At 41.1% G+C, this 26,592-nt stretch overlaps 1 protein-coding gene across 3 annotated transcripts in view; it reads right to left on the bottom strand.

The window, feature by feature from the left end:
• The window catches only part of CAP2 (cyclase associated actin cytoskeleton regulatory protein 2), a 163,133-nt gene that overhangs the window by 78,536 nt on the left and 58,005 nt on the right, over window positions 1–26,592 (bottom strand). For 2 of the 3 annotated variants that reach the window (XM_004043309.5, XM_031012313.3), the window contains exon 4: window positions 15,916–15,993. The exons of the other annotated variant lie outside the window; for it this stretch is intronic. In XM_004043309.5, the coding sequence (XP_004043357.3) occupies window positions 15,916–15,993 (78 nt within the window). The remainder of the gene's footprint in view (window positions 1–15,915; window positions 15,994–26,592) is intronic. 3 annotated transcript variants of the gene reach the window in all.

Below are 26,592 nucleotides of genomic sequence, written 5' to 3'. Positions count from 1 at the left end.
GAGACAGTGTGGCTTGAGGTTCCATCAACTGGGAGAAAGAATGAGGGAGCCCAGCATTTGGAGGAGGTGTGTGTGGTACAGACGTGTGTGTACACACATGTACAGGTGTGTGTGTGGTACAGACGCACTGCATTTGAGCTCCTGGAGGACACCCAGGCCCAGGGCTGTGGAGCAAGAGCCTTCAGCTGGAGACGTACAGTGGGCACCACCAGCAGATGAGTGACGGACCCCACCATGGGAATGGATGAAAACTGACAGGGGAGAGACCAGGTTTGAGAAAGTCCTCTTCTGATGACATAGAATGAATCTTAAAGGAATATGTACACTTAAGGGATAGAGGGAAGAAGAGAAGTCAGAGCAAGAAATGAAGTAAAACAGACAGAAAGCATAGTGTTATTACCCAAGAGAAGGAAAAACTTTGAGGAGGGTGATGGTCAGCAGTAAAAATTCTTCAAGGAGGCTGAATGGAATGAGGACAATTAGGAAGCAAGCAGGGCACTGGGAAAGTCTTTTCTGGTCAAATGATAAGGAGGAAAGACAGAGGACAGGAGATTAAAAAGTGACAGGGAAGTGAGGACATGACATCAGGGAGGACAGAGTGTTCCTAAGAAGGCTGGCAGTAAAGAGGAGGACAGAGACATTTTAGGCAGTGAAGGAAGTTGTTTTTGTTTTGTTTGCTTTGGTTTTTTTAAACAGAGAAAACTGATTTGGCTTGTAGACTAAACAGAAGGATCCAGTAGGGAGAGAAAGAAGGAAATGATTGATTAGATAAGGTCCTAGGGAAGGTAGGAGGTCACATCAACACGAAAAGGGGTATTTATCATGTTATCAGATTAAAAAAGTATTCTGAATAAAAAGTAATTGAGAGGCCCAGTGCGGTGACTCACGCCTGTAATCTCAGCACTTTGAGAGGCTGAGGCGGGTGGATTGCTTAAGCTCAGGAGTTTGAGACCAGCCTGGCCAACCTAGCGAGACCCTGTCTCTACTAAAAATACAAAAAAAAAAAAAAAAGTAGGTGTAGTGTTGCACGTCTGTGGCCCCAGCTACTCGAGAGGCTGAGGTGGGAGGATCATTTGAGCCTGGGAGGCGGCGGTTGCAGTTAGCTAAGATCACGCTACTGCACTCCAGCTTGGGTAACAGAGCAAGACCTTGTCTCAAGGAAAAAAAGCAACTGAGGGGTCACTATAGGATTGCAATAGATACAGCCTATCTAAAAGAGTAAATGTTTATGACCCAAGCAACATAAAATTTTATATATTATACATACTTATTATTAATGATATATAATTAATATATTTATATATATTATATATATTTCATATATATGAAAAGTGGAAAATGCAAGAAGTCAAATTAGTAATTATATAGGTTAAAACTCTGTTTAGGACATACCTGAACAGCTAAACAAAGAACAGAAGCGAAGTTAAAAATTGTAATCATTAAGAAAAAACTAACAGTTACATGAAACAACCTAAATGACAGGATTACATTTAAATCACAGTTTCTTTTCAAGAAAAATAGATCTTCCCCCAAAATTAATCACAAAGATCTATGCTATTCCTTATATACATGGGAACAATAGCTTTTTCATAAGCAATCCATTGGTCAGGACATAATTATGGGGAGGTTTCAATGATGATCTTGTTAAGTATGAATCTCCTCTGTGCATCCCCTAAGTATGGGGAGAAAACCCTCTTCCAGACTCCTTGAGTTTCTCTTACTGTAAAAAGTAATTAGGGTTGACTTTCCACAGACAGAAAGACAAGAGGAGGTTTTCAGAGACTCATTTAATAAGTGATCTTGGGAAAAGATCTTAATCATCTCAAATATCTGGGGTCTGGCTGGTTTTGGATGGTTTATTCATTTTGTCTCCTGTTGAGCACTTGTTGTGAGCACTGGACACAGATAGTCAATGTAAAGGAAACAACTAAGTTTAGGGTAACCTGACTCGAAATAAAGGTGCAAAAATAGGTCAAGGAAATGAAAGTGGCCGGATGACACGCTGTTTAACAGCGCAGGCAGACCTGCATCTCACAGTTACACTCTTTTCATTACTGCCTTGTTACTAATTAACACCTACACTTCAGCTTCCCTGCCTTGGAGGCTGCAAAAGATGGAGAAAGAAAGAAGAAAATAAGGCTGGGCACGGTGGCTCACGCCTGTAATCGCAGCACTTTGGGAGGCCGAAAGGCCGGGCAGATCACCTGAGGTCAGGAGATTGAGACCAGTCTGGCCAACATGGTGAAACCCCGTCTCTACTAAAAATACAGAAAATTAGCTGGGAGCGGCTACACACCTGTAGTCCCAGCTACTCAGGAGGCTGAGGCAGGAGGATCACTTGAACCTGAGAGGCAGAGGTTGCAGTGAGCCGAGACTGCGCCGCTGCACTCCAGCCTGGGCAGCAGAGCGAGATTCCATCTCAAAAAAAAAAAAAAAAAAAAAGAAGTAAGAAAATAAGAACGAAGCAGTTCAGAGAAGTATTGTGGGAAAAAGTTCTAAGGTGCATAGCCACATGATCAGCTCACAACTCCCTCCCTCATTTTAACTGACAAGCCACAGGGATAGGATTATCTTTCTCTATCCTCTCTCCTCACATACTTCCCGTTGTTCTCGTCTTTCTCCTTTTCCCATTTAAGCCTTGGGAGATGGCAGAACAAAGAAAAGTTGAATGAAAAGACCAGTGCCAAGGGAGCCCTCCCCAGTGGGAGCACAGCCTCAGAATGCTGTGATTCTTTGATTGTTACTTCTGAAAAAGATAATCCAATCTCAAGCGTGGTATTAGAGAATTACAGAATGATTTTGAACATATCTGTCCAGGCCAGAGAAATGCTGTCAAGAGAGGAAAAGACAAGAGCTCTCACTTAATCACAAAAAATATTTTAAAAATATGGGTGGTCCAGTGCTTTTCTATGAAAAGACATTTCAAATTCTAAAGAGTCAAATAAAATTATTATTGATGATTATTTACTATGGCCATCCATCATCAGCTTCAGATAGGTAAGTTATGATATAGACTTTTTTATGAGCTGTATTGCAGTTAGAATTCATTAGCAACTCTTATAATCAACGTGAACACTATATTTTAACCACTTTACAGGACATGGAGCCACATTTTCCCATTTTAAATAATTAGAAAGGTTTTAGTTGTATCTTGGTTTGTATGATGTATAGTTTGTCCTGTCTGTGCTTAATTTGCTGTCAAGCTGGTAAAATATGAAGCTTCAAATTACAACCCTGCTCGTATGGGAAATATAATCCAATTATGACTATCCAAGAGGAATCCTGTACACATTCAACTATAGGATATTCAGCCAAAGAAAATGATGGGACTCCTGTTGTTCAAGTCATTTAAATCCAATTTGTGTGATGTGTTGGTCATTATTCTATATAGAGAGTCCATCTGCACAGAGACAGGATAAACCCTGAAGTTCTTCTGAGCTGCAGTTTCTGTAGTTCAAGCTGCATAATTACCATCTTCAGAGGACTGACATTGGACATTCACAACAATTTCATTGCCTGAAGAAAGTACCGTTTTCCACAATTTACATGAAAACTCTGCACAGGGAAGAATCCATCTAATTGGAACATTTTTCAGCAGCATTTAAATATCAGGCCAGCTGGATCTCCACAGCCCATGTGAATTTAATCAGCACATTCTTCCCAGAACCTATATTCTATAATCATTGAAGGCTTGAGCGACATCTGTCACCCAAATCTGGTTGCCTTCATTTCTCATCGTTAGCGCCACACATCTAGAAATGAACCATTCCGTGGTCCCCTCAAAGGCATTCATTTAGTAAAAGGGGGTGTAAGAGAAACAAACCTTTGAAATGAAATGCCTCACCAACACTATCTCGCTTGTTCTTCTCTAATCTTCCCATTTCCCATAAGGAATACTCTTTCAAGGCTGATCCAGGACTTACATGTTACCAGTTATGCTGTCAATTGATAACTAAGTCCTTACCAAATACACCTCCAAATATCAAGTTCCTTTTCAGTAAAAGATAACAGCATCACCAAACGACAATGTCCCTCCTTCACTCAGTTCCCTTCCCTGAACCACTGTAATACATGAACCTAGCTTTTCTTTCTTTCTTTTTTTTTTTTTTTTTTTGAGACGGAGTCTTGCTCTGTTGCGCAGGCTGAAGTGCAGTGGCGTGATCTCAGCTCACTGCAACCTCCGCCTCCCAGGTTCAAGTGATTCTCCTGCCTCAGCCTCCTGAGTAGCTGGGATTACAGGCGCACGTCACCACATCCAGCTAATGTTTGTATTTTTAGTAGAGACGGGGTTTCACTATGTTGGTCAGGCTGGTCTCAAACTCCTGACCTTGTGATCCGCCCGCCTCGGCCTCCCAAAGTGCTGGGATTACAGGTGTGAGTTACTGTGCCTGGCCGAACCTAGCTTTTATTCCTGAAACAAAACAAGTGACTCGGAACCTGAGCCTCTCTTCTCATCAAACTTGGCATCTAATAAAAAATATTGTGAAGACCACAATATGTCAGAAAAGCAAAGAGATATCAACTCTAAAGATCCCTGAGGCTCTGCAAATCTTGTTGAGGGGATGGAAAATATGCACAAAAAAATAACAGTAGAAGTGTTTCTAAAATAACAGTTATTTCAGAAGTTACTTGTTGTTTGACAGAGACTACTACATAGGTGCTGAGGAAGTTCAAATAACATCATCCCGACCTTATTTTCCAAAGTATGTTCTCATACAAATGAACTAATAGATGTAGACGTGCTAAGTGCTCTGACTACTATAGAGTAGGCATGCAATAAATACTTAGTGAAAGAAAAGCCTGAAAAATAAATTAATGGAGTTGAGGAAATTAAAAAGGGCTGCAGTATGTAAGATGAACAAGGCCTGACAAAGATCTGAAGCAACTACTTACAGGCAAATTTATCTAATAAACGATTCCAGATATGGAAACACTAGTTCTCAAAGCAGTGGATGAACCAAAACCTGACATGCCCATTTTTTTTCCTGTTTAGTTATGGGAAAAAAAAATCAAACAAGAAGGACATTTTCGAGGTGTTTGCCACTATAAACTTAAGTATGAAGCTGCACTAGGGGAAGGGATTTGGAGAATAGAACAAAAAAAAAAAAACAAAAAAAAAACTGTTTTTTTCCTCTGTCTTGATTAGTTTGAAAAATGTCTTTCCTCTTAAATAAACAGACATCAGCTAATCAGGGGAGGGGCTAAAAAATGGAAAATGGTAAACTTTGGTCTGTATTATTCTGGCAATGTTGACTAGCTAGTTCAAAATTTTGTTTTCAAATCTCCGGAAGGCAGAGTGTATTTCAATTAGCTTGGTTTACATCAGTTTGTCTTCTCCTAAAGACAATTATATAAAATTTATTTAGATTATTTGTAGTTTTAGTACTTATGGAAGTGCCTGCATTTTCAATTAAGAGCTAAATATACAAATTAAAAGTACTGCACAGTGAAGCTTCAATCGAGCCCTCACTGGTTGGTGCACATAAACACTAATATCAAATGATGGTTTTGTCATGTGATCCACCCCCCAGCACATACAAATATAGAACATGACCATAAAAAGTAACGAACCATGCCCTCTGCTAAGTAATTTATGACAGCAGATCCAGACTGGAATGCCAGCTGGAATTACCTTCTCCTTGCCTTCAATTTTCACATATACAGCTTTGTACAGATGACAGAAGCTATGTTCTGCAAAGAGGATCTAAGTTAAGGCTGCTGAAACAATTAACAAGTAGCAAATCCAAATAAAAGGTCAAAATATGTTTGGCTTTTAAAAAGATTTGTTGAATGACACAGTGACCTCTTTCTAAATTACTTTTTGATTCAGGTCATGAGAGAAAAACTTGCAACTCTTACACTTTTTATATCAGATTGATGGTGGCTAAGCAAGCAAATATTGAGCTTCACAGTGTAAAATGATATATTGTTGATAATTATTTTATTGAAAACACAAAGTGACCTCAATATTTAACTAAATGGAGAATAAAAAATTCCCTAGTCAAATATTAGTACATACACAGTTTTATCATTTATGTAGCATTTGCCATCAAGGCAGTCTGGAATTCTAACGAACTTAGTATGGAACAGTTGATCAAACAAAGGATATTATCCTTCTTTATTAACCTTTACCCCTCAGATAATCTCTTGAATCCCCAGGGTGTGATAACCACCTCACTTCCTTTGGGCAGCCATTCATTATCTAATTCATGTCTTATACAAAGAGAGATGAGCTAATGTGCCTTATCAGATTAAAAAAAAAAAAAGGTCACCATGAGTGATGTTCCAACAGGACAGGATCTTAGCAAATCCCTTCTGCCTCCACAGTCCTGGGTTTCTAAATACCTATAAAGCTACCAACTCATAGTCACAGCTCACAGGCTCACCCACAGCTTTATGTTGCTAAAGCAAACAGTCTGGGCAGAAGAATGACAGAATTACTCTCTTTTCTGATTACCTCCCTCTCTGCATCCTGATAAACTAATGATTAGCTTTCCTGTTGGGATTCAGCCCTGACTGGGTAGCTTCAGGCTGTCAACTCAAGCAAACCCTGATGATATCACACAAACCCCTGCCTCTCCTTCCTTCCCTGGTGTTTTATTGTGTGTTAACCAGCATCTACATCCAGCATGGGCAGTAGCCCTCACATGCTAGCCACCATGTAATTACCAAGGTAATTCTCTTGCCATTGGAAGGCTCATAGGAAAAGGAAAAGAGCCTTCTTTTTGCCTCACTTCTCCACCTTCTGCTACTCAGAAAGCTGCTGTTTACATAAAAGCAATCTTGTAAGTATCAGAATGCAATTGGTTTTTACCTATACTACATAAATTATATTTAAGCAGATATTTTAGTTGAACTTAAACTAATACACTTCTCCAGAAATTAAAAGCATATATTGCCTTTGGGTGCTTTTGTGTTGGTAGTGAAGAGAGCCAACCCATTCAGCACTATTAACAGAGCAGAAACTTATGCATATTTATGAAGTGAGACTATCGAGGTAATTTGGAAAAGCTCATAAAGTGAGTCACTGGTTTAGATTCTAAGGTGCTACTCCTTCCTGAAACTGTCAATCCAGACCACTGGGAAATACCACGGCTAAATGGCCAAACGGAAACATAACTAAGCATGATACACAGAATGAAACCTTTTTTTTTTTGAGACGGAGTCTGGCTCTATTGCCCAGGCTGGAGTGCAGTGGCGCAATCACGGCTCACTGCAAGCTCCACCTCCCGGGTTCACGCCATTCTCCTGCCTCAGCCTCCCGAGTAGCTGGGACTACAGGCACCCGCCACTATGCCTGGCTAAATTTTTGTATTTTTAGTAGAGACGGGTTTCACTGTGTTAGCCAGGATAGTCTCGATCTCCTGACCTCGCGATCCGCCCGCCTCGGACTCCCAAAGTGCTGGGATTACAGGCTTGAGCCACCGTGCCCAGCCTAACTTTTTTACCTTTTACTTCTCTTGTAGTTTTTTTCTACTTCCAAGATCAATGAAACCGATATTTAAAAATCCATTAAAAATCCTTGCTGTGCACATATAATTAACAGTAGTTACTCAACAGAATATTTTCTTCATGCCTTTGTATTAAGAAAAACCCAACTTCATAGCAATATTTCAAAATAGACATTTCATTTTACATTAGGGCCAGAATTACTTTATTGCATTATGTTATCTGTCATATGGCCCTTGACAACAGAACTTAGCAGCACTAATCATGGCCAAATCTTTCAGGAAGATTCAGCAATTCTGATTGAGCAATGCTATGACATTTTCTGGGCATGGACTTAAGAAACACTTGGGAGTTTGGCTCTGTGTTCCTTCGTTTGCTTTTCCTTTGCAATTTCTAGACCTGCCACTAGCACCAAGTAATTTACCCAAGGTATGCTCTGAGATCAGTCACATGATTACTTTGTTTGGCATTTTAAAATACTGGACAATAACTTGACACCTTATAGTTATGGTAAAACATTTTATAGGGAAAAAGTATAAACTCACTGTAATTAAAAGAAATTTTGAAATATCGCATACATACATAGATACATCTATTTATACCCAAGTGCAATAAAAATTCAGCTGTTAGATTTCAAAGTCTTTCTTGTCTTTCCCTGGACAGCTAGAGAAATGGGGTATTAGTCTGGAAAATCCCTATGAGTTTTTGGAAAGACAATACATTTCCACAGAGAAAGAGCTCATTTTAGCCAAACCAAGTGACTCACTCTGGTGGACTGGCCAAATGCTCACCAAATCTGTTACTTCTTCCTTCCAGGCATAGCGGTGGGTTAAATTCCCCAGTCTCCTTTGCAGCTAGGAATGAGCAGAAGGCTGAATGAAGGTGAGGTGACGTAGGCCATTTCCAAGACCAGCCCATAAAACCTTCCTGCATTCTCTTTTCCAATTCAATGGCTGAGGAATTAGAGGAGTCGGGTGCCCCAAGATGGAAGAAGCCTGGACCCTGAACTACCATGTGGAAGACTGGCAACCAAAAACACTGGAGCAGACCTTATGTGAACAAGAAAAAAAATCTCCTCTGTTAAGCCTTTGAGATTTGGGGACTTTTTGCTAAAGCAGTCAGACAACACTGACTAATAATGAACTTTTCTAGTCAGTCACATGACCCTCGCCTGCTTTTTCTCATTTAATCCTCACAATAACCCTTTGAGGTAGGAATTATTTGTTATCCCTATTTTAAAGACAAGAAAACACGGGCTTAGAAAGTTTAACTGCCTTCCCCCAAGTGGGTAACTTGACAAGTTGGTTTGGTTAGAGTGGGTCAGTGGATTACCAAGTTAATTCTCCAGTAGATACCGAGAAAAAGATAGAAGATTCTCAAACTTAGAAGACATAGATGAATTCGTTTTTCTTGCATTTGGATTAGCAGAGCTAATGAGTAGAAAATGTGAAATTCAAATCCAAGTAGGCCCAAGTCCAAAGTTTCTGCTCTTGACAACCCTCACAAATTAATATGTTTTATTAAAATCCTGAACCTATTTATGCCCACTAATAATCTGGATCTCTCATGCATCTAAATAATTAGCTTAAGTCCTAAGATCACTGCCGCTAGGCCTTTTTGCTTAGTTTAATGTGAACAAATTATTAACAAATTTGATGACTGCTCCATGCCTTAGAAAATCCTTATGGAGAAAGTGCTGAGCGGAGGACTGTGCTGGGCATGTGCATTCACTCAGAGATGGAGGAACGGCCAAGAAGGGTCGCTAACCTTCCTTCTCCATCTAATTTTTCAGATTGTATAAACAATGAAAGGAAAGAGAATCAGTTTTAGATGCCTGCTTTATGCACAGGAAGGCACTATTTCCCTTTAAAGTACAAGTTCAAATAAAGACAAGAAAAGGAGAGGGAGGATAGTAGAAATGCGCACTCTCTCTCTCTCTCTCTCCCCCTTATGGAGGAATACAGAACTCAGACTTCCTAGATAGAATAAAACCTACCGGGCAGCCAATGACCATAAATCATCTTCCCTGAAGTTGAAAAACTTAAGATTAATTTTTTCTCTATGTGCAGGTACATATTGATTCCATGCAAATACACACACACACAGACACAGACATACAAAAGACACACACAGACACACACACACACAGAGATCATTTCACTGTCAGGTCTTAGCAGCACGAGAAAGGCTGGAGAACATAGGGAAAGTGTGAAGGCAGCAGAAAGCCTGCTGTACTTATGGCCCATCAGCTATAGTTCTCCACCCTCCGGGTGCTTCTCTTCTGCTCCTGCAAACTACTCAGCGTTAGACTGGTGGGACATCAGTGGGAGACCTCCCAGGAATTCCCTAATGATAGTCTTCCTTGGGGTGGTGCCCATCAAGGCATCAGATGCGTGGTTTACAAAGGGTTACCTCTGCAGCTCGGGCGAGAGTTTTGGAGTCACCCATGGTTAAAATTGTTAACACTCTTGTTTTCTCATCTCTCCCAGGTGAGGTGAGGTGAGGTGGCCTCAGGCCAAAAAACACTTGTTCATGTCAACTAAACACTTTCTACAATTTTATTTTGACATACAACTCTTATAAATGACGTGTAGTGTGGCTCTTACATGTAGGGTCTGCAAAAAGGACTCTGGATAGTGAATAAAGGAATGGGTCCAGGTCTACATCCTGGGGCTGGATTACTAATGTATCACTGAATATTGTTTTTTAAGTTTGAGAACTAGAAATAACATACTTCCCCTATGCTCACCTGCTGTAAAAGTAAATGAATAGTTGAGCAAGCCACGGTGGGAGCTTCTTGGCCATTTTCCATGTGAGAATCCTTCCATCAACTGGAAGATGATGGACTTGACAAATTCTAGACTACAAGAATTATAAGTACTGTAAGAACTGGGCCATTCTTTTGCTCAAAGATTATTTATGTAAAATACAACAAGGGGAGACAAGAAAAGCTGAGATGTTTTGCAAATATTTTATAATGTGTTTTATGTCATGAGCATGTAATAAATCAATGAGAAAGGTGCTTCTGAACTGCAAGGTGTGACCACTAGTGCATCTTAAGATCAGTTCAGTGGGTCATGACCACAGCACAGCATAGACTAGAAGAAAAATGTCAGAATGCAGCGCACATGGTAAGAATACTGTTTTGTGAAACTGGGTGGTGAAGTAAAATATCCTTTTTTCTGTGGGTCAAGGCCGAAATGTTGGAATGTCCTAGTATTAGAGAATGCAAGAGACCTGTTTCCTCATTGCCAAAGTGAGAAAGGAAATTTGAAATTGGGGGTCACCATTGTCAGTCAGGGCTGTCAATGAATCCTTTATCCGGCTTCTGCCAGGATAGATGGAAGGGTGAAGGTGGAGGAACTGAAGGGCACATTGTGGTCTACGGCCTGTGGTCTTATTAAAAAAAAAAATTCAACATGGATAGAACTGGAGATTGTTATGTTACGTGAAATAAGCCAGGCACAGAAAGGCAAACATTGCATGTTCTCACTTATTTATGGGATCTAAAAATTAAAATAATTGAAATCATTGACATACAGAGTAGAAGGATGGTTACCAAAGGCTGGGAAGGGTAGTGGGGGAGCTGAGGCGGGGAGGTGGGGATGGTTAATGGGTAAGAAAATAGTAGTTAGGAAGAATGAATAAGGCCTACTATTTGATAGCATAACAGGGTGACTGTAGTCAATAATAATTGCACATTTTAAAATAACGAAGAGTAGGCCGGGGGCTGTGGCTTATGCCTGTAATTCCAGCACTTTGGGAGGCGGAGGCGGGCGGATCACGAGTTCAGGAGTTCAAGATCAGCCTGACCAACATAGTGAAACCTCATCTCTTCTAAAAAATAGAAAAATTAGCTTGGTGTGGTGGCATGTGCCTATAATCCCAGCTACTCAGGAGGCTGAGGCAGGAGAATTGCTTGAAGCTAGGAGGCTGAAGTTGCCGTGAGCCAAGGTAGTGCCACTGCACTCCAGCCTGGGTGACAGAGCAAGACTCTGTCTCAAAAAAACAAACAAACGTTAAGAGTATAATTGGGTTGCTTGCAACACAAAGGATAAATATTTGAGGGGATGGATACCCCATTCCCCGTGATGTGGTTATTATGTATAGCATGCCTGTATCGAATCATTTCATGAACCCCATAAATACATATGCCTACTATGTACCCACAAAAAGTTTTAAAAAATTCATTACCTTAGAGTTCAGCAACAAGGGAATTGAGAGAATCCCTATTAGTTTTCTATTGCTGTGTTACAAATTACCACAAACTCAGTGGCTTAAAACAATATCCATTTATCATCTCACAGTTTCTGTAGATCAGAATTCTGGGCCAAGGCAGAGCTAGGTTCTCTCTCAGGGTCTCAGAAGGCTGACATGAGCCACAACCGACCACTCATGTTGGTTTAGTTTTGCCTTATGCTGTGGCAGCAAGAGTGGTCACTTGCATTCATTAGCAGGATCCAAGGGACTCCCTGGAAGGTTCTCCAGCCCTGAAAGATCTTCCCTCCCCAATGCCCAAAACTCCTATTAAAGATTAATTCTATACTCTTTTCTCTCAGAGCCGTTACAACACTAAGTAAATAATTATATGAGTCATTATTTAGTAACTCATCCACTAGATACTAAGCTGACTTGCAACAGATAGCTATATAGTGCGCACAAGAAATAAACCTCTGCAGTTATCCATCGCTAAGATTTTAGAGATGTTTGTTACTGCAGCATAACACGGCCTACTTTGCTACAGAAATGGTAGGAGGAGAGAATATGAATTCGAGATTTGACTACCAAGGGATTCTGTGCTTGTTGGGATTGTGGACGGCAATGACTAAAGTCTTGCTGCTCAATGTGTAGTGAGAAATCAGCGGCACCAGCATCGCCAGGGAGCCTGTTAGAACTACAGACTCTTGCACCCCACTTGAGACCAACTGAATCAGACTCTGCACTTTAACAAGATCTCCAGATGATTCAAATGAATACTGAAGTTTGAGAAGCAGTGGTCTAGAGACTGTTGGAAATGAAATTCTGAAGCACCTGAAATAAATCTGAGCTTGAATTGTAACAGTGAGAGCCACCCATACAGCACAGGATCCAAAGTGTGGTCTCTGGACCAGGAGTATCACATCACCTGGGAACATTTTAGAACCGCAGAGTCTCGGGACTCAACCAAGACCTACTGAATTGGAAGCTCTGTAAGTGGGGCCCAGCAGTCTGAGTTCTGACAACCCTCCAGGGAACTGTCATGCTAAAGTTGGAGAATCACTGTTGTATGTCAATGAGAGCTGAAATTACAGCAGTTGATTCACTTCCTCCTGAAAGAAGGAGGACAGTAAGACACAAATGGTTATAATAATTGTTCCTATGAGAAAATATGATCTGCATTATGATACTGATCTTTAAGATGCATCTTCTAGAATGCATACTGGGTGGATCAAGGTCTGGCCATAGACTGTTTTCACCACTGTGGCGATTGTGTATGACAGTCGCAGTTGACAGCAATAACTTGAGCATACCCTGAGAGTGATCTTGTAAGGCAGATCCACCCGAATGTGTGTTCAGAGTCTGCAACTAAGGAATCTGGGAGTGGCCAACCTGGAGATCCACTGCTCTTCTATGAGGAACATTTGAGCCCCTGGGGCTTCCCGGGGAACGCTGTGGAACACTGGCCATATGGGGGATGGAGGCCTTTTGTTTTAGGTTAAATGAAGGTTACCAGGTGGAGGTTGTTAGAGGGAGGATGTTACATGAAAAATGCTATATAAATTACATGCCTTTTGCAAGTGGTTGTAGTTCTCCTGTCCAGCCCTCTGCTACTGGACTCTCTCCCCTGTATGCAAGTCCCCAATAAACCCCAGGTCTTGTCTGCTGGTTCTGGGTCTCTTCTTCAGCCTCTTGAGCCTGTACCATCCCCACTGGAGTGGACAGGGGTTCTGAACAACACGTGGTGATCACTCAGGTCTGCTTTTCTGTCAGGTGGAAGTAGTAGGACGGTGTTCTGAATAAAGAGGAAAGGGAAGTAGAGAGAAGGGCCAGGAAGGGAGGTAGGCATCATAAGCCTGCTCTGCATTTTCCTGGTCCTGGTCCAGGCCTTATTGCACATGAAGCACTGTAGTAAGTGCTGCCAGACATTTCCAGTGCATGCCTCCCTGGGAACCAGTTTCCCTCCCCTTTATCAAGAATTCAATAGAGCCAGGCACAGCGGTTCATGCCTGTAATAACAACTCAGGAGGCTGAGATGGGAGGATCACTTGAGGCCATGAATTTGAGACTACAATGAGTTAGGATTGCACCACTGCACTCTAGCCTCGGTGACAGAGCAAGAGCAAGAACCCATCTTTAAAGAAAGAAAAGAAAAAAAAGAGAGAATGCAGTAGAGTAAGAAAGGGAAACTGTAGATATGACCCAAGAATCTGCACAGCCACATGCTAGGCCACACAGTGTCCCTGACCATGGCTCATGCTGGAATGCCACAGACCCAACGCATTCATTCATTGTTCATTCACTTACATTTTCATCCAATATTTAGTGAGTGGCTTTTTTGTCTAAGGCCTGCAAAGCCATTGGAGAGGCCTCTTGTTCTGAGGCTTAGGGAAGGGATGGAGTGGTAACCCAGTGAGGAAAGTCACAGTTCTTCTTCTACCTGAGAATCTCAATTGGACCACCTCTCCTCCCACTTCACAGAAAAGGCAGGCTAAGGCTGAATCTACAACACATCGCTTTGTGATTTCCCAGTTTCATTTTGCTCTTCTGCAAAGCAGAGTTTGAGAAGAGCAAGGACAAAAATGCATCTATGGTGGAACACGGAATATTTTCATCTCTACAGAGCCTCCTACCTAGGCTGTGAGCTAACTCCTTTCACGTGGAGGGAAGTGATATATCCATCTCGGGTGGGGGCTGACAGCTCTGGTTGAAAGTCAGAATCACCCGTGAAGCCCATAGAAATCTCAAAGCACAGGCCACTCCTCAGACCAATGAAGTCAGAGTCCCTTGGGTTAGGACCCAGGTACTGGTATTTTTTAAAATTTTGCAGGTGATTCTACTGCACAGCATGGCTGGGAATGTCCGTTCCAGGGAGGGTCTCAGGTCTCCGGTCTTGCCTCTTTATGGAGCTGAGTGTCATCCCCTGAAGGTCAAAGTTCTGGATCCCCAGGATTCTTAGCTCAAAATTTTCAATTTCAGGAGTTTGTTTTATAATTCAAAGTGAGTTATTACATTTAAGCTATTGTGTCATAACATATGCTCAATTTATTTTTTATTTATATAAATGTTCTTAAACTTCAGATGCAGAATATTTAGCCAAAATAACAATTTTTATTTTTTTCTGATAAAACAAAGTATGCTGGTAGTGCGACTACTTTTTAATGAATAATTTCATTCATGACAAAATCAGCATTGTCAAAAGTTGTTATTATGAACCCTTGGTAGAGGGAATGCAGTTATTTGCATGATACAATGTCAGTAGTTTGGGCAGGTGGTGATCACGCTTTGGTTTAGAGAATCGGAAATTTTCAGGGCCTGGGGAATGAGACGGACCTCCGCCAACCATTAATTTGCTCTTAACATCTGTTCTCACAATTTGATTCCTTCTGTATTAAAATTTACCATGGGCCTTACTTGGTAATTTTACAATAGATTAAAAGTCGTTAAAATTACTACATTGGTAATATTGTTGCAGTTAGCATCAGATCCTCTAACACCTCTAAATATCTTTAACCTAAGAAAAGTTCATTCATATTTATGGTGGAAGAGAAAGGCGAGATGGACTATACCTAAGTTCTTATAGAGTCATGAAAACTCTTTCCAATTTTGGTGTTTTGAGAATGAGGATCAGCAGCATGGGCATCACCCAGGAGCTTATTAAAAAGCAGAATCTTGGGACACAGTCCAGGCCTGATGAACCAGAAACTGCAATGAAGCTCCGTAGACGACCCATAAACACAAAACACTTAACCACCGATTTAGCCCATCTATGCTACTTAGGAAACAGGAGCTAATAAAATCCATACATGGAGGTTAGAGATGATCATAGATGTGAACAGTCTTTGGTAACAAAGCAGCTCAAAATCTGAGCTAAAAATTAGTTATAAACATTTCCTTGATTATAAAAAGGTTGTGAGACTAGTATAAAGATCACGCAAGTCAACTCACCTTTTAAACTGGTAATGTCCATTTGTTACAGTAAGAATTTGGCCATAATGATATATTAGTAGTAAGAAGACACATTGCTTTTTTTCTTTCTTTTTTTTTCGCAAATGGCATACTTAAAAAAAAAAACTTGTCTACTATTAATGAGATTATGAGAGAGAAGAATTGTTCTATACCATGATCCAGATTAGAGACAGAACATACACGTGCTATAAGTCTCATTTTTAGGAGGTTGACTATAATAAATGCTTCTGTTGCCTCCTTGTTTTCCATCTTACACTGCCCATACCCTGGGACACCTTCCCTCTCAGGACACTCTCTTACCTCGTGGGGTTGTTGGTACTGAGAGGCCATCAGAAGGAAAGCCCGCTGGGCCTGGAAAGCACTGTGCACCATTTCTGCCTGGGAACAAAGAGGAAGATGGCAGTTTCAATGTTTGACTCCTAAAAATTGTTACCATATAATCTGGCAATTCCACCCGTAGGTATATACCCAAGAAAAATGAAAATATATCTTCACACAAAAACTTGTAAATGAATGTGCGTAACAGCATCATATAATAACCAAAACATGGGAACAACCCGAATATCCATCAACTCATGAACCAATAAACAAAATGTGATATATCCATACAACAGAATATTATTCAGCACGAAAAAGAGACAAGGTACTGACACCTGCTACGACATAGGTGACCCTTGAAAACATTACGCTGAGTGAATGAAGTCAGTTGCAAAAGAGTACATTTGTATGATCCCATTTATATAAAATGTCCAGGAGAAGCAAATCTATAGAGACAGAAACCACTACAGAGGAGTGGGTGCTGGGGCTGCTGGGAGGGAGGAATGGGGAGTGAACTGCTAATGGGTATGGGGTTTCTTTTGGGGGTGGTGAAAATGTTCGGGAAATAGACAGTGATGATGGTTTCAAAACTTGGTGAATATACTGAATCATACACTTCAAAAAGATGAATATTATGACATGTGAATTATATTTCAATAAAGCTGTTAAAAAATGTTTGAGCCCCAAAGTGCACTTGTTTTCAAAGCCTGTCTCTCTCTTATCCTCTTTCACACCGTGCCCACATTCTATTCTACACCTTCTAGAGGAAAGAGAATTGTCCCTTAAGCCATCCCCATTTAGACATGCTCACCGAAAGCCAGTGGCTTCTAATCATTAAGATGGGCCCAGGAGAGATGTCAGTGCCATTTGGGCCCTGGTAGAGGGGGCCCCACCTGGACTCAACACCCCATAAGGAGACGTGTAAGCAGGAATGGCCTCAAACACATATTCTCTTACCTTCACCCTTGACTCATTCAACTAATTTGTTAATTTTTCTGGGGGTTTTTTGGTTCTTTTTTCTTTTTTTGTTATGTTAATTTTTTTTTTTTTTTGAGACGGAGTCTCGCCCTGTTGCCCAGGCTGGAGTGCAGTGGCGTGATCTCGGCTCACTGCAAGCTCCGCCCCCAGGTTCATGCCATTCTCCTGCCTCAGCCCCCCAAGTAGCTGGGACTACAGGGGCCCGCCACCATGCCTGGCTAATTTTTTTGATTTTTAGTAGAGATGGGGTTTCACAGTGTTCGCCAGGATGGTCTTGATCTCCTGACCTCATGATCCGCCCACCTTGGCCTCCCAAAGTGCTGGGATTACAGGCGTGAGCCACCATGCCTGACCTTGTTAATTTTTTAAATTAAAAAAATTACAGAAGTGTACCAAGAAAAAATATCCAGATCACCCAGGATTAACCATTTTGGCATTTTTTTCTAGTTTTTAAGAAAATTCATGCAGTTATTCTTGTAAGATAAAGCATACTGACTTGGAATAGTTTTTTTTTTTAATGCAGAAAGTTTCAAAGATTAGGCAAGGCATGGCGGCTCATGCCTGTAATCTCAGCACTTTGGGAGGCCAAGGTGGGTGGATCACCTGAGGTCAGCAGTTCAAGATCAGATTGGCCAACATGGTGAAACCCTGTCTCTACTGAAAACACAAAAATTACCCATGCATGGTGGTGCACGCCTGTAGTCCCAGCTATTTGGGAGGCTGAGGCAGGAGAATCATGTGAACTTGGGTGGCAGAGGCTGCAGTGAGCCGAGATTGTGCTACTGCACTTCAGACTTCAGACTGGGTGACAGAGGGAGACTACGTCTCAAAAAAAGAAAAAAAAAAAAAGGTTTCAAAGATTACAGGGTTTTTTTGTTGTTGTTTTGTTTGTTTTTCTTTTTTTGTCTGTTTGTTTTAGAGACATGGTCTCACTCTGTCACCCAGGCTGCAGTGCAGTGGTGCAATCTTGATTCACGGAAGCCTCCAACTCTTGGGCTCAAGCAATCCTCCTGCCTCAGCCTCCTGAGAAGTTGGGGCCACAGGCGCACACCACCACACTCGGCTAACTTTTAAATTTTTTAGTAGAGGTAAGTTCTTGCTATGTTGTCCAGGCTGGTCTCAAACTCTTGGGCTCAAGCGATCCTCCTGTCTTGGTCTCCCAAAGTGCTGGGATTACAGGCATGAGCCACCACACCGAGCAAAGGTTAAAGTTTTAAAAAAATGCCTCACAACCTAGAAATAATCATTAAATGAACATCATTGTAACCTCACCTCCTTTTAAGAATATATGCAGAGAGACTTAAAAAGCATACATTTTAGTTATGATTGAATAGTAGAGATGTAAATGAAAAAGAACTGTTAAACTTCAAAGAAAAGTTTCTGCACCATAATAGTTTTTATGTCCTAAAAGATCATTCTAAGGTCAAAAAAAAGATTATAAAATGTTGAGATTGGGATAATTATGTATTTGCACTCTAAAATGACATGTTATAATTCTAGATAGTATTGACTGACTTATTGCTGGGAAAGATGAGAACATAAGTACTTACACTTTTTCCATCTCTGATCCCTATCTTCCATGGTTTTTAGTTATTATTTTTATTTTCTCCAAACTGATAGCAATAATATTCAATCTGTAGTATTAGTGTACACAGTTGTTAAGTATTAGTTCTGCATTTATGCAAACCTAATGATTCTCATCATAACTTCTCCGTTTCTGAGTTATTTTTATTTTTTTTTAACTGGCCGGGCATTCATTATTGTGTATTTTCTTCAACAAGCTCTCAAAGTTGTTTTAGTTCTTTCAGGTTGAAGCACATCTCCCTGTTGTCTTTATATTTTAACAAGATCTTGATGGGATATAATATCCTTGGGTCACTTTCTCCATTTTCAGAGAGCGTGGCCCCAGATGTGGCAACGGTGACATCTGAGACTAGCTTGATTTTTTTCTCCCTTGTAGGAAATTGACTTATTCTGATTTGATATCTCAAGAATTATTTCTTTATCCTTGAGGTTTAATAGCTTAACTAAGATATGTTTGCGTTTTGAACATTCCATAGTATATTTCCTGGAATAGGTTTAGTCCTTTCTTCATTTCTGGGAAATTTTATCACATCTTTCAGTGTCTCTTCTGTTCCTTCTGTTAGAGTCTCTATTCAGGGACCCAATTATTATCCTCATAGTGTAGAATATTTGAATGTCTCAATATCTTTTAGAGTCTCTCTGTCTTTAATCTCCTTGTTTGTTATCTGTATTCTCTGTGATTATAAGAATACTTTTTCTATTGTTAGTAAACAAATTTTCAACAGGTCTCATAGATGTTATCATTTCTAATTTATATATCATTTTTGCATTAATGTATTTAATTCTTGATTTGTCAGACTTTAAATTTCCTTTTTCATTTCATTCTTGTTTTATCACCTTGTCTTTAGGCTATTTTAAAAATACTTTTTATAATCTTGTTAAATTCTAAGAGTACAAGTTATCTTCTTATTGAGGAACCTGTTTCTGTTCCTTAAATACTATTTTCTTCAAGGGTAAGCCCATGTCTTTCTACTTTGCATGCTAGCCTCCTTTCTGACACATTACTTGTAGCTGCCACATTGGCTCTTTCCATCTTGCACATATTTTAATTTTTTCAGATATTTTAATTTTTCTGATAAAATGTGGGTGATTCCTTGCCATCATATTGGAGATCAGCTTCTTTGCCCTTTCAAGCCAGAATCTGGGGGCTAAATGCTTTCTGCTCTCTATTCTTTAAGGCCTGCTAGAACAGGGAGAGGACGAATTTGGCTGAGGTGATGTCCAGTCTTTATTTGTGTCTTCAAGTGCTGCTCATTCTTCTGGGAATTTGCTAAATGCCCCAAACCAGGATTCACTCCCCACTCTTGGAACACATGCCATTCGGATGGAGTGGCCCCTTCCGACTTTAGATCATTTCTCTGATTCAAAACCTAGACATGAGGGCTTTACATCTATAAACAGAAGCAGTCCATGGTGTTTTTTTCTTGCTTCATATTCTCCTTTCCTGATTTCGTTTCCCCTAAGGAATGTCTTTAAGGTGTTTTGGGGACAGGGTTAGAAATCAAAAGCCACTCAGCCACCAGTTACTAAAATGTATTGCTTTAGGTTATGGGTTTTTTGTTTGCTTACTACTAGTGAGGTGTTTTTCTTTAATTCTTTTTTTTTTGCTCCTTTGTGGGGAGGGATCTGTGATTTGGTTTTATCTGGTCATGAGTTTATATTCTTCTATACATAATTTCATTTTTAATCTCCTTTTTAGCTCCACATCTGTTTATGGGCAGTTTCTATCTCTCTGCAGTCTTGGATGTGACTGACTTCTCTAGTAGATAGGCAAGAACTAGCTTAATACATTTTCAAAAACAGATACCAAAACAACAAAATAACAGGAGGATTAGGTTAATTTCATCCCCGTGTCAATATCAGATAATTTTCTGATAGGGTACATGTGTTAACTGGAAAATAACTAGTTTTTGTCAAACCACTTCGTATTAACGTTTTGGCATCTGACAAATGTTCCAAAACATAAATGAAATGAACGAACACCTTATTCTTGTTTCTAACATTCCTTGTCACTTCTCATCCAAGGGTATTTTTTCCCACTGAGAAGAAAATGCTTGAAATCAAACCAAGATTTGTAGACTATTTACATTTAAAATCACAAATTCAATCATCATTAACACAACAGATATAAGTCTCCTGACTGTTTAAATTAGTGTATGTTTTTCTCAAAGCCATTTTGGAGTACACCATCTTCTTTCTCTTTATCCTGGTAGCCTGATTGCTGGGATATACTGCTCAAGATCTCAAATTTTGAATATTCATTAGGTAAGAATAGAGGGCTTTCAAATCTCACTGCCCTGGAGGCCATTATGACATTATGAATGGGAAGCTCTGAGCTATGCAGTATTTTTCCTTGTATCAAAACATATATTTCAGTGATTCAGAAGGACTTTTGTCAGTCTCTAATGACCACATTTCCAAATAAAAGACTACAAAATACAACTTTGCACAGCTTGGCTATAAATAAAATAAGTGCACTTTTCCCCAGCAACGATAATATACAGGTAACGTCCTCATCTATGACAAGCCTTGCAGAGCCGACTGAATTGTAGTTGCTGTGGAAACAGTAATTCAGATGGTCTGACTTCTGCAGTTAAAATTGTAGCTCAGAGGTGGCATTAACAATATTTTTGTAGTTATCCCAAGAGGAGCATGATCATTAGCCTTTTTACTTTCCCTAGTAACAACATTTAGCCTGTTGCTAATAGAGCAATTTTCTGGCGGGTCTGATGAGCAAAGATGGCCAATTTCATTAATTAGTCTCTTCCTCCAAATGGTGTTTCATGGGAACAATAGAAGTTGAGGTTGGGGTGGAGAATGGCCCAATATTGAGATATCTGCTTCAACTCTCCCTTCCATTTTGCTTATGTAGACAAAACCTTTCTGAGAATTTGACTGTGTACTTCTTTCAGCTTCCTGGAACTCTGGGCATAATTAGCAGACTCTAATCTACATTCGTTTTTAACCTTATCGGTCGACATGTCAAAGGACTTTCATTCCAACTTCCGATCCACTTGCTTCTTCCTTCTGGAAAGTTCCATGAGTCCCTTCAACCAGACAGCATCCTATTTAGGAGCAATTTTACCGAACCTGCTGAGTCTGGTAACTTCAAAGGGAGAATTTGGCTCACTCAGGCAGTTCAAAACACTGTGAAAGAAAAAGCCAAACGTAGGGGTTTTCAGTAATGACAAATAATCGAGGGGTTTTGCTGAGTTTGTCCATCACATGTGTGCAGGGCTCAGAAAGCCTGGGCAACCTTTGTGGGTGAACATGTGCATCTATCTGCCTGTGAGCATGTGTGTGCAGAAAGGAAAGGGATAATTTTGACAAAGTCAAGTCTGTGCATTCTGTTTGAACTTTATCAGTTATCACACCAGCAACCGGGGTTCTCAGACAGGCTGGTGGAACATCTATTGCCGTGTGGTCTTAGGATGAAGAACAGGGGAATGAATTTCAGAAATCAGTTTAAAACCATCCTTGGGAGCCAGCAGACACTAGTGAAATATAACTTATTTCCATCTAATCCCCTCAGGAAAGACAGCTGGCTCCCTAGGGAAGCCCAGTTGATTTCTGGATACTCATCAAAGCTTTGCATTGTTTCACTGGAAGCACTACAGGCTGCAAAGTCCCATGCGGATGGCAAAATGAACAGGCACAACGGGGGGAAAGGCCACAGGCAATACTTGGAAGATGGAAAAAGCATCCACCCTGGGTGCTTGTGCTAAAGGCATTTCCAGATCCTTCTGAAACTGCATCAGCCCTCTTCTTGAGAACCAGACAGCAAAGGGAAGGGGCCCCTCTTCCTCTAAAGATGGGGGAATGGGCATCTGTGTACTCAGTGCAATTTGCAGGCCCTACTGCCAATGCCATCCTCACATACCTCCCCAGTTGGTCTACTGATGCCCTGTTTTTTGTAATTAGAGACACTGTGTTTTCAGATTTGTTGTTTAGGGTCCTCTACTCTACCCTAAAGGAAAAGTCCCTAGAGTTTCTGCCAATGAAGAGGTAAAGAAGAACCTGACAGATGAAATTGAGACAAGAAATGAGCCCCAAAAAGAGGTAATAGAATGCTAAAGACAAATTTCACCCATTTCATGATTTTGCTTAAAACAAGACTGAAGATGCCTGATTTTGTAAACATGAACATAAGCACCAACCCCGTTTCCGTATCTTTTCAGAATAAGAAAGATATCTGAGTTGACATATTATGCACCTCGCAGAAGGCTTGAATCAGTGGTTCTGTGTGTCCATCAGAATCAACTGGAGGCTTTCTTAAAACTGATTGTTGAGTCGCATCTCCGGAGTTTCTGATTCAGTAGATTTGGGTTGGCCCGAGAATTCGCATTTCTACAAGTTCTCAGGTGAGGCTGATGCTTCGAGTCTGGACACTGCACTTTCAAAACCACTGGCCTAAATGATACCTCATATATTCTGTCTCTCGTTTCTATTCCATTTTCATTAGCACATGAATTAACAAAACAGCTCAGAGGCCATCCACTACAAAACTGTTAGCAGCAGCAAATCTGTACAAGTCAGCAGCAACCACGCAGTTCTTGCTTCCTCATAAGAAAGAATTCAACCGAGGGGCACAGGCAGAGAGAGACACTGAGGCAAGTTTGAGAGCAGGAGGGAAAGTTTATTAAAAAGTTTAGGCTGGGCGCGGTGGCTCACGCCTGTAATCCCAGCACTTTGGGAGGCTGATGAGGGCAGATCACAAGGTCAGGAGATCAAGACCATCCTGGCTAACATGGTGAAACCCCGTCTCTACTAAAAATACAAAAAATTAGCCGGGCGTGGTGGTGGGCGCCTGTAGTCCCAGCTGCTTGGGAGGCTGAGGCAGGAGAATAGCATGAACCCGGGAGGCGGAGAGTGCAGTGAGCTGAGATTGCACCACTGCATTCCAGCCTGGGCGACAGAGCAAGACTCTGTCTCAAAAAAAAAAAAAAAAATTTAGAGCAGGAATGAAAGGAGGTAAAGTACACTTGGAAGAGGGCCAAGCGGGTGACTTGAGAGTTTCAAGTGTGTGATCTGCCCTTTGATTTGGGGTTCTACATGTTAGCATTCTTCCTGGGTCTGTGTCTCTTCTCCCAATTCTTCCCTCAGGGTGGGCTGTCCATATGCACACCTGCAGACCTTGGGAGGGACCACACGCAGTGTGTAATTTAAGTTGTGCGCATGCTTGCTTGAGGCATTTTTTTTTTTTTCCTTACCAGTAGAGCATTCCTAGAGGAAGGTCATATACCAGTTAAACTCCACCATTTTGCCTCTTAGTGCTCATGCTTGAGTCTCCTTATAAGCTTAGATCTTATCAGGGCCTTATCACTAGTTTCAGGTTTTTCCTATTTATTGGGAGATTGCCGTTCCTTGGTGCCAGCTGCGACCAATTATTATTTTAGCGAGACAGTTAACAACCTCTGGACCATCACTTGATGGTGGCCTGACATTCCTGGAGCGGGGGCTCTCCTGCCCTGCTCATGTCTAACAACCTACTGTAACAAAACCATGCACTCATACCATCCGAAGGGGCTCATTTCGTTCAATCCTTGCATTTTTTTTAAGTGACGGGATGAACGTCTAGAAAAAATAAAGCTCTCTGCCCAAGTGTCAAAGCTGAAGCAAGAATTCCTAAATCCTGATTCTTTCCAAGTTCTCTTTTATTGCCCAGAGAGAGACTTGAAGCATAGAAAACGGAAAAGTTTGGCAAAAGAAAATGAAAACAATGCAGATCATGAGAGCTGGATATAATTGCATCAAGCCAATGTTCTTTTGAAACATATCAGCAAGACTGACTTCAGAGCTACTACCACTTACCTAATGGAAGAAGACAAGTGGGCAGAGTTAAGCCAGTCATGGGAACTATCACCACCCAAAAGTATTTATAAAGCAGCCACATGAGCACTTTGCCTCTCTGCGGAGCACAGGGCAGCCATGATAATGGGAGATTACAAAAGAAGAGTGAAAGGAAAGAAAACAAGACCGCAGGGTAAAAATGTGCTAATGGTGTTTGGGAGCAGAGGCTGCAGGCCGAGGACAGAATGCCTCATCACATCCCTCCTCAGCCAGCGCCTGGACACTTATGTTTTTATAATCACTTCAAGAGCTCTCATTTCTTATAAAAGGCTTGGATGAGTCTAGAATTTTGCCTGGCCTCCAAAGCCCTGTACAATTGGACCCTCATCTTCTAGCGTCACGGCCACGACTCCTCTCCAAGTACTCTCTGCTCCAGTCAGGGTGGTCTCCCATGCATCCCAGGGATCTGCTTGAAGGAGCCCTGAGCCAGACGCAGTGGCTCATGCCTGTAATCCCAGTACGTTGGGAAGCTGAGGTGGGTGGATCTCTTCAGCCCAGGAGTTTGAGACCAGCCTGGGCAACATGGCAAAACCCTGTCTCTATAAAAATTGAAAAATTAGCCGGGCATGGTGGCACTTGCCTGTGGTTCCAGCTACTCGGGAGGCTGAGGTGGGAGGCTGAGGTGGGAGGGTTGCTTGAGCCCAGGAGGCTGAGGCTGCAGTGAGCCGTGATCATGCCACGACAATCCAGCCTGGGCAAGGAAAAAAAAAAAGAAAGAATAAAAAGAGAAAGAGCCCTGGGACAATAAATATATTTATTTACCCAGAGACAGGTCTCTGCCTCTCCAAAACAGCAATCAAGACCTGGAGAGGTTAGTGAATTTCCCAAGATTGGTGGACAAATGTAGGATTAGAGTTGGGTCTACTGACCTGAGCCTACTGCCCTCTCCCTAATCCCATACTAATTACCACTGTGGGTTAACTTTGTGGGAATAGTGTCTTCACTGCTTCCTCAATGACACTCTCCATCCCTAAAGAGGCAAGATTTCCTGTTCCCTTCTTCTGTGTCCTCTGCTGAGCCTAGCATGGGGTTTTGCATATAGCAGACAACTTACAAGTATTAACCGTTTGATAAGGATTCCGTTCACTGTGGTCAAGGCAACGTGACTGAAAATTAATTACGGGAGCTGACTTTACTGGTGAGGGCTCAAAGAACAACAGATGGGGCATATGACCATCCTCAAAAACAAGACGCAGATGGATTTCATAGGCATTTGTCTTTTCCCGATACACAGTTCCAAGTGATACCAATCATGCAACAAATCAATAATGGAAAGGCAGGAAAAAGGCAGTTCCTTAGTCTACACCATCTAGACCTCAATAGAGAAGTTCTCCAAAGTCATCAGTAGTGTTCCATGCCATCATTGGTTTTGTCCTAGTCTGCTCCCTCTAGCATTCTTCCAAGTCTCTACTTCAAAGTCCCACCTCACCTTCAAATCTCAGTTTCCACCCTGCCCATTGCCTGCCACACAACAGGTGCTCAAGATCTGCTGAGCAGATGGAAGAATGAATGGAACAACATGGTGAGGATTTGAACGGAGTATAAATTATTAAAAGTTAAACCCAACCAATGTTGATTTATAAGTAGTTGATGGAGAAACCATAACATCCCTGTATCTTCCCAACTTTTGCTATCAGTCTTGTGAGTTAAAATATGTGGCCCCCTCCTCCACTTTTTTTTTAAAACTAGAAAGGACTTATTCAGGCAATGTTATGGAACTTCCATTCCAGTTTATCTCCCCATGAACTGACATATGTAGGGAGACTACGGGTGAGGTAAGGGTCAGTGTGATAAATACTTATGTGAGAGGGGCTTAGAGACAGTTATCTGGGGGAAAGGACAGTGAAACTGTGATATGAGAAGTCACTAAGAAAGTCTCTGATAAGTGCGCTGTTTTACTTGGATTGCTTCTGCTTATGAAAAATAGCAAAGTCCTCTAAAGATGCTTATACTAACTACATACGATTTTATTCTTTGTGCTTATTATTGTTATTTTTAGCATATTTATTTGGGGATGGTTGGAGGTGTCATAGAGATGGAGCGGGGCATTAAACCAACATCCAAACTGCCCCCTTTGTGCTGTCATAGCCAAGAATAAAATAAAGAAGTATGGAATGTTTCTTTGCTATGACTTCTTGGGTTCCCATGGACTTTTTCCTATTTTACCTGATAAGTTTGGGAAATTACTCTCTTCCCAGTGTGCCATTAGGAAGCGGCACAAAGAAGTAAGCCAGAAGTGCCATCGAC

The sequence above is a fragment of the Gorilla gorilla genome, chromosome 5, assembly GCF_029281585.2.
Source record: "Gorilla gorilla gorilla isolate KB3781 chromosome 5, NHGRI_mGorGor1-v2.1_pri, whole genome shotgun sequence".
In the NCBI taxonomy this organism is placed as follows: domain Eukaryota; kingdom Metazoa; phylum Chordata; class Mammalia; order Primates; family Hominidae; genus Gorilla; species Gorilla gorilla.
This window is presented reverse-complemented; position numbering and strand designations above follow the sequence as displayed.